At 48.4% G+C, this 12228-nt stretch overlaps 1 protein-coding gene across 4 annotated transcripts in view; it reads right to left on the reverse strand.

Moving 5' to 3' along the window:
* Window positions 1–12228, reverse strand: part of LIMK2 (LIM domain kinase 2) — a 53798-nt gene that overhangs the window by 9373 nt on the left and 32197 nt on the right. For all 4 annotated transcript variants that reach the window (XM_016198548.2, XM_016198546.2, XM_016198550.2 and 1 more), the window contains 9 exons: window positions 8050–8185; window positions 7249–7358; window positions 6451–6639; window positions 5151–5256; window positions 4591–4787; window positions 2737–2923; window positions 1795–1881; window positions 968–1099; window positions 669–725 (listed from right to left, as the gene is read on the reverse strand). In XM_016198548.2, the coding sequence (XP_016054034.1) occupies window positions 669–725; window positions 968–1099; window positions 1795–1881; window positions 2737–2923; window positions 4591–4787; window positions 5151–5256; window positions 6451–6639; window positions 7249–7358; window positions 8050–8185 (1201 nt within the window). The remainder of the gene's footprint in view (window positions 1–668; window positions 726–967; window positions 1100–1794; window positions 1882–2736; window positions 2924–4590; window positions 4788–5150; window positions 5257–6450; window positions 6640–7248; window positions 7359–8049; window positions 8186–12228) is intronic.

The following is a 12228-nucleotide window of genomic DNA, read 5'->3' on the forward strand; positions in this document are numbered from 1 at the left end:
ATGGACCCCACATGAAGAGCAGTAATTAAAATCTCAGGACTGACTAACTAGCCCAAGCTTCTAGTTCTGTCCCTTTCTAGCCTTAGTGTCTCATCTGGAAACCAGGGCTGTCATGAGGAATAAACACACACATGCATGTTAGTCCCTCAGCTCGTGCCTGGCAGACAGAAAGCATCGTCAGTTGTCAATTACCGCTATCATTCTTTCCCAGGTAAAACAGACTCTTTTCTCCTCTCTCCTCCCAGGTCTTTGCTGCTGTCATCTCAACCTTGGGAATTCTCTGCTAAAGGAACTTTTATCCAGTTCTATCTAGCCCATTCTTCACGGCTCAACTAGAATGCATTTCCCCCTTCTCAGATCTCCTAGGCAGCGAGGTTCTCTGCTTGCTCCATAGGTCCTCAGAACATGGACATTCTGTGCCAGCAAGGCCAGGCTGCCACCTTGTGTTAGTTTGCTTCTCTAGTTTGCCTTGCCCATGTCTTGTTTGACCTTAAAGATATGGATTCTTTGAGAGTAGGGTTGTGAGCTGAGAATAGCCATCTGGGGTCAATTTCACTCGATACATAGCTGCCAGTCCACACAAACTGCCTTCCAATGCCTGCCCACAATCCTTGCATCTCTCCCCCTTCCCCTGCCAACCCGCTGGCAAGGATATTGCCAAGACTCACCATTCCAGAGGCAATGCCTTTGGCAAACCTGACCTTCTGCTGCCAGGGCAACGGATCCTGCAGGATGGGGGAATGTCTATCAGAGGCTGTTGGGCCCTGTCCCACTCGTGGTCCAGGCCCCATGGGTCCATGGCCTGCCAGGGAATCTCCTCTGCCTGTGCCCAGTCCCACCCATCATGGCCCTTTGTAAGCAAAGCAGTGAGTCTCTCTGGTTATCATGGTTCCAGGGCAGTAGTGACATAGGTGGCCCTCTGACAACCCACCAAGGCTCTTGAGGACAATGGAGGTAGCATACTCACCACACTGCGCACAAAGTCCTTCAATGTGCCCCCCTCAATGTACTCTGTCAGCAGGTTCAGCTTCTTGTCCTTGTATAGCACCCCAATGAACTTGAGCACGTTGGGGTGATCCAGGCTGCGCATCACCTTCACCTGGGGGTGGGGGATGCCAGAAGGAGGGTGGGCAATTACTTCCCACTGTGTCTTCCTTCAGGGGTTAGCATGACCAGAGTTACCTGTATCTCCTACTCCTATGTTAAGTGATGGGAAGAATACTTCTACATGGATGGGCAGGGCCCCACAGGCCTTACCCCTAGGATCCTGCCTTTCTAAGAACTGCACGGGGGTGGGGAGTGTTGGAGTGGGAGGGTCCAAGAGTGAAACAAAGGCCTGGAGGGCAGCAACTGGACCATAGGTGTACCCAGCTGAATTAATGGAGCAGCCTGGGAGAGGGTATGGAAACTGTGGGAATGCTAAAGGGGTGTCAGTTCTCTGGGATGCTCCACTCTAGGCTCCCTTAGCAGGGTGTTCAGGTGGTAATTATAGCATCTAGTTGTGCTAAATTGATTTGTTCTCATGTCCATCACCCCATTATCTGTGAGAACCTCTGAACCACACCTCATTTGTTACTGTATCCCTTGTACCCAGCTCATGCTGTCTTTAGTACGTGCTCACTGAACAAATAATGCTATAATTCAGAGGGGCAGGGATGTTCCTCTAGTGCTCTTTTCTGCTCAGTCTTTAAGAAATTTATTCCAAAATAAGTTTCCTTTTGAAACCATTACTTAGTAAGGTCTTCCCTCTTCCAACAGTGACATCAAACTCCTAACTCCACCCTACCTTCTTACCTCAGTCAGAAAAGTCTTCTGTGTTTCCTCATCACACCGAATTAACTCCTTCATGACCATCACTTTGCCCGTGGCTTTGTGTGTCACCTACAATGAGGGTGATTGTTACAGGTGCAGGTTCGAGAGGCAATTCTGGGGAACTGTGTGAAAATCTGTGCAACTGGACATCCCATCCCCTGGAGGGCGCACTGAGCCAGATCAGATAGACAGAGTTAATGTGTAGAAGACACAGCATGGGCCAACAGGGGACTCAGAGAGGAGCACACCCCCTTCCCTGGAGAGCTGGGCATGCACAGAAGAGAGGCAAGAATCCAGAAAAGGGAAGTGTGGAATGAGGCAGGAAGGGACTGTCAAGCCAAGCAGGGGCTCTGGTCATCTGACAAGGGAGTGAGTCCACTGGGTGAACAGAAGTCTAGGGGCAGGAAGATCAATGCCAAGACATGCGCCAGGGGGGCTGGGTGGGTTGGGGGTAAGCTCTCCAGCCCCAATGCTCCAAAAGCTGAGATACATGGCTTACCTGACCCCCCCTCCCAGCTCTCAGTAGAGGAGGAAGAGGAAAGAAAGAGAGAAAGGTTAGTGCCCGAGACTGTTCATCAGGGAGGCAGGAGACACTCCCCCATGTGCTCCCTGTAGCATGCCTAGCACTGAGGACTGTGGGCACCTAAAAACACCCACTGACTGGAGGCAGGAAGGCCATGGGCACAGTTCATCCAAATCTGGGTCTCCAGGTTCACCAAGCTCACTGTAACAGCAATGCTGACCTTAGGTGGCCTGGGAGGGCTGAGGTGGCAGGGGTGCAGCCCTTACACCATCACCTGCAGCCAGGAAGGAGACCTGGTGTCCTGCAGGGTGTAGGGTGAGAACATGTGATAAGAACTCCCCAAAAGAAGGTGAGAGCGGGGCGAGGGGCAGAGCAGCAGAGTGGCTGCTGCCTGTGCTTACCTTGATGGCCTGCCCAAAGAAGCCCTTCCCCAGGACCTCCCCGTGGATCAGGTCACATGGCCGGAAGATCTGCTGGGAGTAGCTGCTAGAACAGCGAAGGGATTCTGAACGGCTGATGTCCCGGCTGAACAGCAGGGGTTCCTTTGGGGAGCTGGGGCCAGGGGACTTGGAAATGCTGTTACTGCGCCTGAGGATGAGGAAAGATGGTGGTAGGGATAGGGTAGTCCCCAGAGATCTGCCAGGAAACCCTGGGGGCAGGAACCTCAGGGCTACCCTGATTATTCTAATGTATGTAGTTGAGGAGCTATGAACTAGAGAATGGTATATCAGATAGATGTACCATTTGGGGGCTATAGACATCAGTAATCTATTTAAGCATAGTAAAAACACATTCAAAGCAGGAACCCTGAGTTACTTCTCACCTGGAATGATTGACTACATGCTACTGGCCCAGAGTGCTCAATATAGGACAGCACTGTAGATGGTGATCCACCTCCCATGTCTGCTAGATTGAAGGCACTAACTGGGTCACAATGATAGCCTACTGCCATCCCAAAAATGACCAAATGGGATTTTGAATATTTTGCACATCTTTGTATCTGTCTACATTTTCTAAATTTTAAAATAATAAGCATGTGTAATTTCTATAGCAATAAAGTCAGTATGTTTACATTTTTTAAAGCAGCCAGTAATAGTAGTGGTTGACGACTGTTACTTTGACTTCCTGAAGAAGGGACAAGATGGCTGAATCCGCAGCACTGAAGGTGGACTGCAACCCTGCAACCTTCTCTCTGGGCATACTCCTATTTCACTTGGGTGACCCAGAAAGGACAGCTGACAGCTTCTGCCCTGCTTCCTGCCAAGTGTGCCCAAAGAGCTGCCCCCTCTCTTGCATGACGGCCCTCCAGATATCTGAGCAGCATTCTGGCCACCCCCACCCACATCTTCCCTCTTCCAGGCCACGCGTTCCCAGGCCTTTTCAGACCGCTGGCGCTGTGCCTCCACCAGCTCGCTCATGCTGACTGAGGCCAAGAGGGCAGCTAGAAGTGACAGGAGCCACCTGTCGGGAGGGACCTATTTCCAACAGATGCCAGCCAAAAAGGCCCTGAGTGATTTAGTCTGTTTGGTCAGAAGGGCGGATAATGAGCCTGCCTCCTAATAATACTAACAACACCTTGCACTTACTGAGTGGTGACCCTATGCTGGCACTGTGCTACTCTGCATCCTTGCCCACACTGAATCCTTACATAACTGGTGAGACAGCCACCTTTATCTTGCAACTCCACTTCACAGATGCAGAAAGAGACTAGGAAAGACGAAGTGATTTGTGAAGGGAGGGAGCTTAGCTAGGAGGTGCCATATGGGTGTGCCTGCCTAGAGAGCCAGTGCTCGAGACTCCTGTTCTTTCAGTCTCCTCACTGACCTGGTTTTGGTTGTTGGTCCCTCAAATCTAAAACAACTTGCATTCATCTCGTTTTATAGTTTTCAACGTCCTTATTTATACTTATTAATCCTATCCGTGCCCCTACTCCAGCCTCTGAGCTCCATGCTTTCCCCCACAGGCCATGCTGTCCTTTGGGGTCCAGCATCACTGCCTCCTGTCTTGCTGAGAAGTTCAGTGGACAGTCTGACCCTCTGGTTTCTAAGGACACCTGTCAGACAGCTGGATCAGATCATGCACAGGTCCTGGTTATGAACTGTAATCTCCATTGGGGTTGCTGGGTCAGCAAAATCCTCATAGCCTGGCCCTGGCCAGCTGGTTCCCTTCCTTACTCTGCTGGTCTCTGAAAGCCAGCTCCACCTCATCCGAGGGATAGGCATGGGATAAGACAAAATCAGGGTGAAAGGTGGCACCTTAGGGAACGTCTCCTCAGTGTCCCTTCCAGATTCTCCTTGGTGTCCAGGGTGCTGAGGGAATGAGAGTGTCCAGCATTCTGCATGTGGGGAGAAAGCCGTGCATCCAGCCGCAGCTGGTCCAGGCGCTGGGAGACGGGGTCGTGTTCAATCAAGAGCTGAAGTGTCTGGCTCGTCTGGCTAATTGCATCCTCTACCTGTGGCGAAGAGCAGTGTAAGGCTGGCTCCCACAGGCTGTCTCAACCCAGGCAACCCACTGTCAGCCCAGATGATCCAAGCACAGTGTGGCCAATGCTTAACTTGGCTAATGGTGGCCTCCAGATGCCAGTAGCCCCACAGTGCCCTCTGCCTGGTATCCTGTCAGCTTCCCCATTTGCCAGGCCATCCCTGTAGCCCTGGGAACATGCCAGGCTGACACAGGAGGTCACCAGTGGTCATAGGCTCAGTGGCAAGACAAAGAGATAGACTAGGGATAGGGAAAGGGAAAGACCATAGTTTGATTGCCTAGAGGATCTGTTCCATGTCCCACCCCCATAAGACAGACTGGACACACACTCTACCTCCTCCACTCTGAGTGTGCGGACAGGGGTCCCATTGATCTCCAAGATGCGGTCCCCGGGGTGGATGGCATTGCGGTTGTTGGGACTGATATGCATCCGGTTGACCCTGGGCAGAAAAGAGTTGAGATAGGGTGTAGGCATCCTAAAAACATGCCTGACCAATTTTACTTATGCAGGGAAGTCTCACCAGACCCCAGGCCTCTACCGACCCCCAAGGCCCAGGCCATTCACAGAGAAAGGTCACTCACCCAATGGCGTAAGGCAGAAACTTGGATGTCATCTTCCCCATCGGAGTTCCCTCTCTGCTCTCAACCCTCACCATCTTGGAGAATCCTGCCTTCTCTCTATCACCATAGTTACTAACATCTTTCACCTGGATCATGCAATAGCCTCCTAACTGGTCTCTACATTTCTAGGCTTGTTCCCCTCCCACCCAACTTCCACACCCTCGATCCTTCTAAAATGCTAACCTGATTGCATCACTTTGTTGCTTTAATCCCTCAAGAGACCTGCTGAGTCTTCATAATCCAGGCCATGACTTAACAGCCCTGTCTCCGGCTACTCCCAACCACCCAATCTACACCAGACACAACCACAGATTCCTACTTCTGCCCTGAACACAGTTCCCTCCCCTCTTCATTTAATGAGGCTTTAGAGCAGACCTCACCTCTTCCTGACTTCCCCAATCCTAGTAACGCTCACCTATACTGCAAGCACCCAGTGCTCAAGCACCTAGTAAGGGCACAATCACGATTTACAGGGTTGGCAGCCACAGGTGCCTCAGTACTGGTATTGAGATGGACACAGATTCTTTCCCCATCTGGTCTTTGGCCTGGAGAGGATGGAGTCTTAACCTCTTTCTCCTTTCTCCGTTCATTCACTCAACCAACAAAATAATAATCAATTAACACCTACTATATGCCAGGCACTGTTCTAGGCCCTGGGCATGCAGTACGGAACATGACTAAGACGAGTTCCAGAACGAAACTCGTGGGGAGGACAAACGATAAACTAATACACATAATCAAGCCACATAATTTCAAAGAGCAAACGTGATCTGAAACTTGACACGTGAAAGGTGAGTGTTTCCAGCATTAAGTATTTGGTGGGAAGCAGCCAAGGCAGAGAGAACAGTAAGTGCCAAGGCCCAGGAGTGGTTACAGCATAGTGAGGACCAGGAGAAAGGTATATGATGAGGATGAAGGGAGTTCGGCATGAGACTTCGGAGTTCTGAGCCCCCTGAGGCCCATGTGTGGACTCAGCTCAAGAACCACTGCTCCAACGTTCTCAACATACTCACTCTTTTACTTGCACAGTGGTGGCGTAGTTGGAGCACACACTCTCTACGGATACGGAGAAGCCCCGCCTTCCCTCGGTCGTGGCTGGCATGGAGATGTGTGTGACGGAGTAGGGCAGCTGGTCCTGAACAGAGTCTGTGGAGAGCCTCTCAAACATAGGTGCCAGCACCACCTCATTGTGGCATTTCCCACTGGGGAGAGAAGCATAAAGGGGAATAAGATCCTGGAGCCCTCCCCACCCCCACCTGGACATGCTCAGCAACCATTGCACCATGTGGCTTCAAGCAACAGTCCCCATAGTCCCATTATGATCATCCTTGCCATGACCCAGCTGGCTACTCTGAATGAGAAGCCTGGGTTCTCTGGGGTGGGCTGGGCCTGGCAGTGAGATAGCCTGGGTTCTCTTTGCTCTGCCTTTGACTCGGTGAGAATCCAGCACCCTTCCCTTCTCTGGGCCTCAGCCTGACTTCTTTTGTCAACCAAGACAGTTGGACTGAGTGAGTTCTAAGGGGCCTTTACCTTTAATGTTCTGGGATCCTTCTCTGAGAGCACCTTCCCAGCCATTCTCTCCCTCTGGGAGGATTGCAGGGCAGAATGTCCTTATTTTCACAGTAGGTAAGGACAGAGGTCAGAGGGATGTTAATTGTCTTGCTTACAGGTTACAGAGCTGGTTAAGAATATTGCTGTGACAGGAATCCAGTGCTCTGATACCCCAATAGTCTTCTGCCCAACTCATGCTGCCCCTGCCACTCTCTCGGCCACTCTTGTAGGAGAAGATAGACACAGGGCCACCATCTTACCAGTAGAGGGTGGCGTGCTGCACCAGGGCATACGCGTCCCCATCCTCGATGATCACCTTGCAGCTCATACAGGCAAAGCACTCTGGGTGGTACTTGAACTCCCCAGCCACCTGTGAGCAGGTGGGGAGAAAGATGGACAGATAGAGAAAGTGAGTCCTCACTGTTACTAGAGTGAGGGTAGGAGTGGGTGAGTAACCTCTTATCAAGGATTTACAGATTCTGGCAATAATGTGCCTTTGCACTTCCTGCCCTAGAGCTTCCAGAGGAAGTGTCAGGTTGGTGCCTCCCTATCATTTTTGAGATTGCAAAAAACTGTTTTGGTCTCAGCCATGAGAAAAAGTCCCCAGGAGTAAGGATCTCCATGAGAAAGGCTCACAGTTTCTCCAACAAAGAGCTGGCAAGTCTGTGACTAGGCTTAAAGCCCTTGGTGTAGAGCAGGTAGGGGAGATGGGACCTCTCTCTGTTAGCCCATTCGAGTCTCCCTTTCTAATTTCCTGAACACAGCTTAGGTGTGAGTATACTCCTCTCAACCTATAACACTCTCCTTTAAGGCCTTCATCCCATTGTATTGTGTCTCCTCCCTGCCTTCCTGCCTACCCACCCACACCCAACATTGGACTGTTAAGTCTTCGAGGGAAGGATCTTTCCTAGCACTTAAAAGGTGCTCAACAAGCATCTGTTAAATGATTAAATAAAGGGAGAGGCCTTGGTTGATGAAAAGACCCAAAGATGAAAGACCATAGGGAACTGAGACTGTCAATGGACTCTGGTGAGAAGAGGGGCAGAGATGGAGGGACTCACCATGACAGGCCCTGTCATCAGCAGAGAGCACCCATGGCAGAATTCCCCAAATTTCCTCCAGTAGTCCTTGTGGCAGTAGAGCTTCCCATCCTTCTCATAGTACCAGTTGGTGAGAGACTCCTGGCATTCTGAACACCTGAAAGGCAAGATAAGAGGAGAAATTCTCCTGGATTCTTAGAATCCAGATATTTCTTGGATCCAGTGTTTCTTAACCTGTTTGGGTCTTGAAAGTATTTGAGAATCTGATAAGAGCCAAGAAGCCTATCCCAGAAAAATGCACATACAAGGAAAATGTGCATTTAATTTATGTATGGGTATGTGTGTGTCAAGGACTGAAGCCTAATCATGGCCCCAGTTAAGAACCTCTCGTCTAGACAGGTATCTTGAGAGACCAAAGAAGTTCAGTCACCTCTACTTTTCAAAATGCACCCTCACCAAAAGCATTACTGATCTGGCATTCTTCCTCCCAAAATATTAAGCATAAAGAAACAATCAGGCAAATCCAGAATGTAGATCATTTGATAAGACAACTGGTTTTGACTCTTCCAAAAAGTTAATGCCACAGGGTGGGGGTGGGGGCACAGAGATTAAAAAATGCCTAGAGACATAGCAACTAAATACAATATCTAAACCTTGGCTTTGATTCTGGATTTAAAAGAAAACAGCTTTGAGTGACATTTTTGGAACAACTGAGGAAATCTGAATTTGGACTATACATTAGATTATATTGTGAAATTACTGTCAATTTTCTTAGATGTAATAACAACATTTGGTTACATAGAAGAATTTTTAGAAGAAGCATATTAAAGTCATTAAGGGTGAAAGTCAAGATACCTAAAACTTACTTTTAAACAGTTCAGCAAAAATAAATACTGTGTGTGTGTGTGTGTGTAGACAGGTAAAGAGAAAGTGGCTTCAAGTTAACAAATGATGACTCTAGGTGAAGGTACAGGGTATTTCTTGAACTAGTCTTTCAACTTTTCTATATATTTGGAAAATTTCAAAATAAAATATTTGAGGGGGAAAAAACACCTCCATTAGCACTATGCGTGATGTATTAGACCCACAGCTTCTTTCTCCTCCAGTCACCTGGTTGTAAAGCTCCACCTGTCAGGCCAGGTATGTGTTCTCAGGCCATGTCTGCACAGACAAGGTCCTCCTCATTTCTGAGACTCCTAGCTAAGAGCTCCCTGGCCTGCTGAGCTCATTCTACTTCTTTCTTTCTAGTTAACAGACTCTCTATTCTTTTCAGGGCTTCACACCACCCACGTTGGCCACACCCTTGCTTCAGCGAGGTGCTGCCTCTTGGTTTGAATTCTGACCCTGCCACTTACTAGTTATGTCATTTTGGGCAAGTTATTTCACTTCTCTGACCCAGTTTCCTCATCTGTAAAATGGACTACTGTGAAAGTGAAATCATATGTATTAAAGTATACATAGTTCATATAAAATACCTAGTTCAGTAGGAACTCAGTAAGTGTTAACTATGAAAAATGATAATAATGGTTGCTCACATTATTGGACACTTACTGCCACTAACTGGATAGCTTTAGACAACTCTCAGTAGCTTTTCCTCATTGACAAGATGGGACCAATAGCATCTAACTACAAAGAGCCACTGTGAAAACTAAATAAGTTAATGTTTAAGGAAAGCCTTTTGCAAACTATGAAGGATAAGGCAAGTGTATTATTAATTTGCTAGGCACTGCAGATATAAAAGATAAATATACAAGGTCCCCTACTCCACCTTCCAAGAACTTACAATGAGTTGGAAAAGAGAATATCTAAACAAAGCTTAATTTTAACAATAAAGGTGAGAGTCCACAATGAGTGCTACTATTTTTAAGCACTGCAGGAGGTAGAGGAGGGAGACAGGAAAGACTTGAAGCAGCTGTAGAAAGGAAGGGAGAAAGTTGTGGAGCTAGGGAGGTCTAGAGAAGTAGGATCCTGAGAATCCCTCTTTATGGAGTGTTCAATTCCCCTAGGTACTTAACAGACACTGGAGGCTTCTGCCACCAGCCACCCTTATCCTGCAGTATTTTCTACTTGTCCTGTGCATGCTGAATTTTAGGGTTGTGAAAGCTCAGTATGGCATCAAGAGTATGGACATGAAGTGCCTAGAATGGTGGACTGAAAACCATGCATTCATTATAGGAGGTCGAGGAGAAGACCCTTTTCTGGGCATGCAGCTCAAACTCCTCTCTGTAAAAGGCGTGCTGGATGAACTCTGAACTGGAAGACGTGGGCTCAAGTTCTTAGAAGCTACATGCTCTCGGACAAGCTCCTTTCTCTCTCTGGGTTCAGTTTTCCCACTTGTAAAATGAGGGGTTTAGACCATAGATCCCCTCAATTCTGTGCATATCTATGTTTTCCCCTGAATGACCCAAGGTTTAAATCTCAGCGCCACCATTTACCACCTAACTGATCTTGGGCAGGTGCTTCACTTCTTATTTGTAAAATGGCAACATGTGCTTTCAGGGTAGAATTAAATGAGGTTCTGAATGACCATGAGGTGCGTAGCAGAGAGCCAGCATTAGAAGCAGGGGCTTCCTTCTTGCCTCCCAGCTTCCGACTTAAAGCTCCTGGGTACCCATCTTTCTTCTTTACTAGATTGTGAGCTCCCTGAAGATGGGAACAGTGTCTCATCTTGGTAGACTCAGCACCTAGCAAAGGGCTTGGGAGAGTAAGCCATTAGCAAATGTTTTTATACTGGAAACGGTGGGAGTGGCAAAACCTTCAGCCCAGGTGGGAGCACAATGGTTCGTGTGGCTCATGGTCACCAGGCCCTGCCCATCTCTTGGCTTCAGTGGAGGAAAGCTGGTGCAGACATATTTGCACCCAACTGCGCTCCTGGGCCCTGTTACGTCCCTGTAATGGTATGTGTGCTGCAGGGCACAGGAGCACTAGAACATGTCTTCCTTTCCATTGCCAATATCCTGCTTTTGTTTTCTGCAAGTGCTCTGGCCAGGCCCAGGAGAGGGAGCAGGGAGAGAAACGAGTGCAGGCATGCAGGAGAGAAACATGCCAGCCTGCTGGGAAGAACACCTGGCTGGAGAAGACATCACCAATGCACACATCTGTGTCAAGGAATGCCTTTGAAAGGCACAGCCAGCAACACGGCCAAAGTGGGTCGCCACAGGTGTCTCTGAATAATAGGAAGGTGAGCAGCTGATAGGAGGGCTGTGGGTCCCCAGACTGTTTTGCTACAGAACACAATTGCTTCTTAGGCCACTGGAGGTGTTGCCATTGGAGATTTACAGTCCTAGCTTAGATTATTAACAACAGTTACTATTACCTGTTACTTGAATGCCAACCATATTTTAGGCCCTCTATGAGGTGCCTTACTTATATACTTATATTACCTCTAATCCTGACCACACCCTGCAAGGTGATAGGATTATCCCTGATTTATAGACTAGAAGACTGAAAAACAGAGTCAGGTCACTTCTGCAGGTCCTCTAATACATGATGGAGCTGGAATCTGAACCTATGTGTTGGCTATGAGGCCATTTCCACTGTGCTACATTTCCCCAGTAAGGCAGCACATATACTAAGCTGGGCCTCAGGATTTGCATCTGTGAAAATAAGAGGCTGAAGCCCCAAGAGCTCAAGTCCCTTTAGTGGTAACACTTTGTAAGGCTTTTCCTTAAGCCCAAGTACTCATGTTAAATGGCAAGATTCTCCTCCTTCACTTAGTCTACAGCATTATGTTCCTCAGCAGTCTCTGCCCTTTTAAGAATCTAAAACACACTCTGGAGATGTAAGGTGCAACTCAAAAAATAAAAAAAATCCCACCTCGTATTTTCAGAGGCCCTGGCAACAATGTATTCTTCCTAAACCCAAGGTTGTGTTTTTTCACCCAGCTTTCAATTTTTGAAAATTTCAAGAAGTCAAAATCTGCCCTAGCTGCAGGCCCCAGGGCATCCAGCTTGGATGTGGTGGTATCCTGAACCCAGGGCCAAGGCATCAGTCACTTCACTCTTCTGAGCAGCCAGAGTGAACAGAACTGAAATCCTCCAGCCAGGGGAGAGCACTGAGAGGCCCACATGCATTGAGGGTGATCTCTAAAACTCCTCTTCTAAAGCACTACAGAGGGCCTGGGTAGCCACCAAGTGAACCAAACCCTGGCAGTCAGTTTAGTGGGCAGCTCAGAACTAAACTGAGGTCTATTGAGTCAGC

This window comes from Miniopterus natalensis, chromosome 20 (assembly GCF_054644295.1).
Source record: "Miniopterus natalensis isolate mMinNat1 chromosome 20, mMinNat1.hap1, whole genome shotgun sequence".
Lineage (NCBI taxonomy): Eukaryota > Metazoa > Chordata > Mammalia > Chiroptera > Miniopteridae > Miniopterus > Miniopterus natalensis.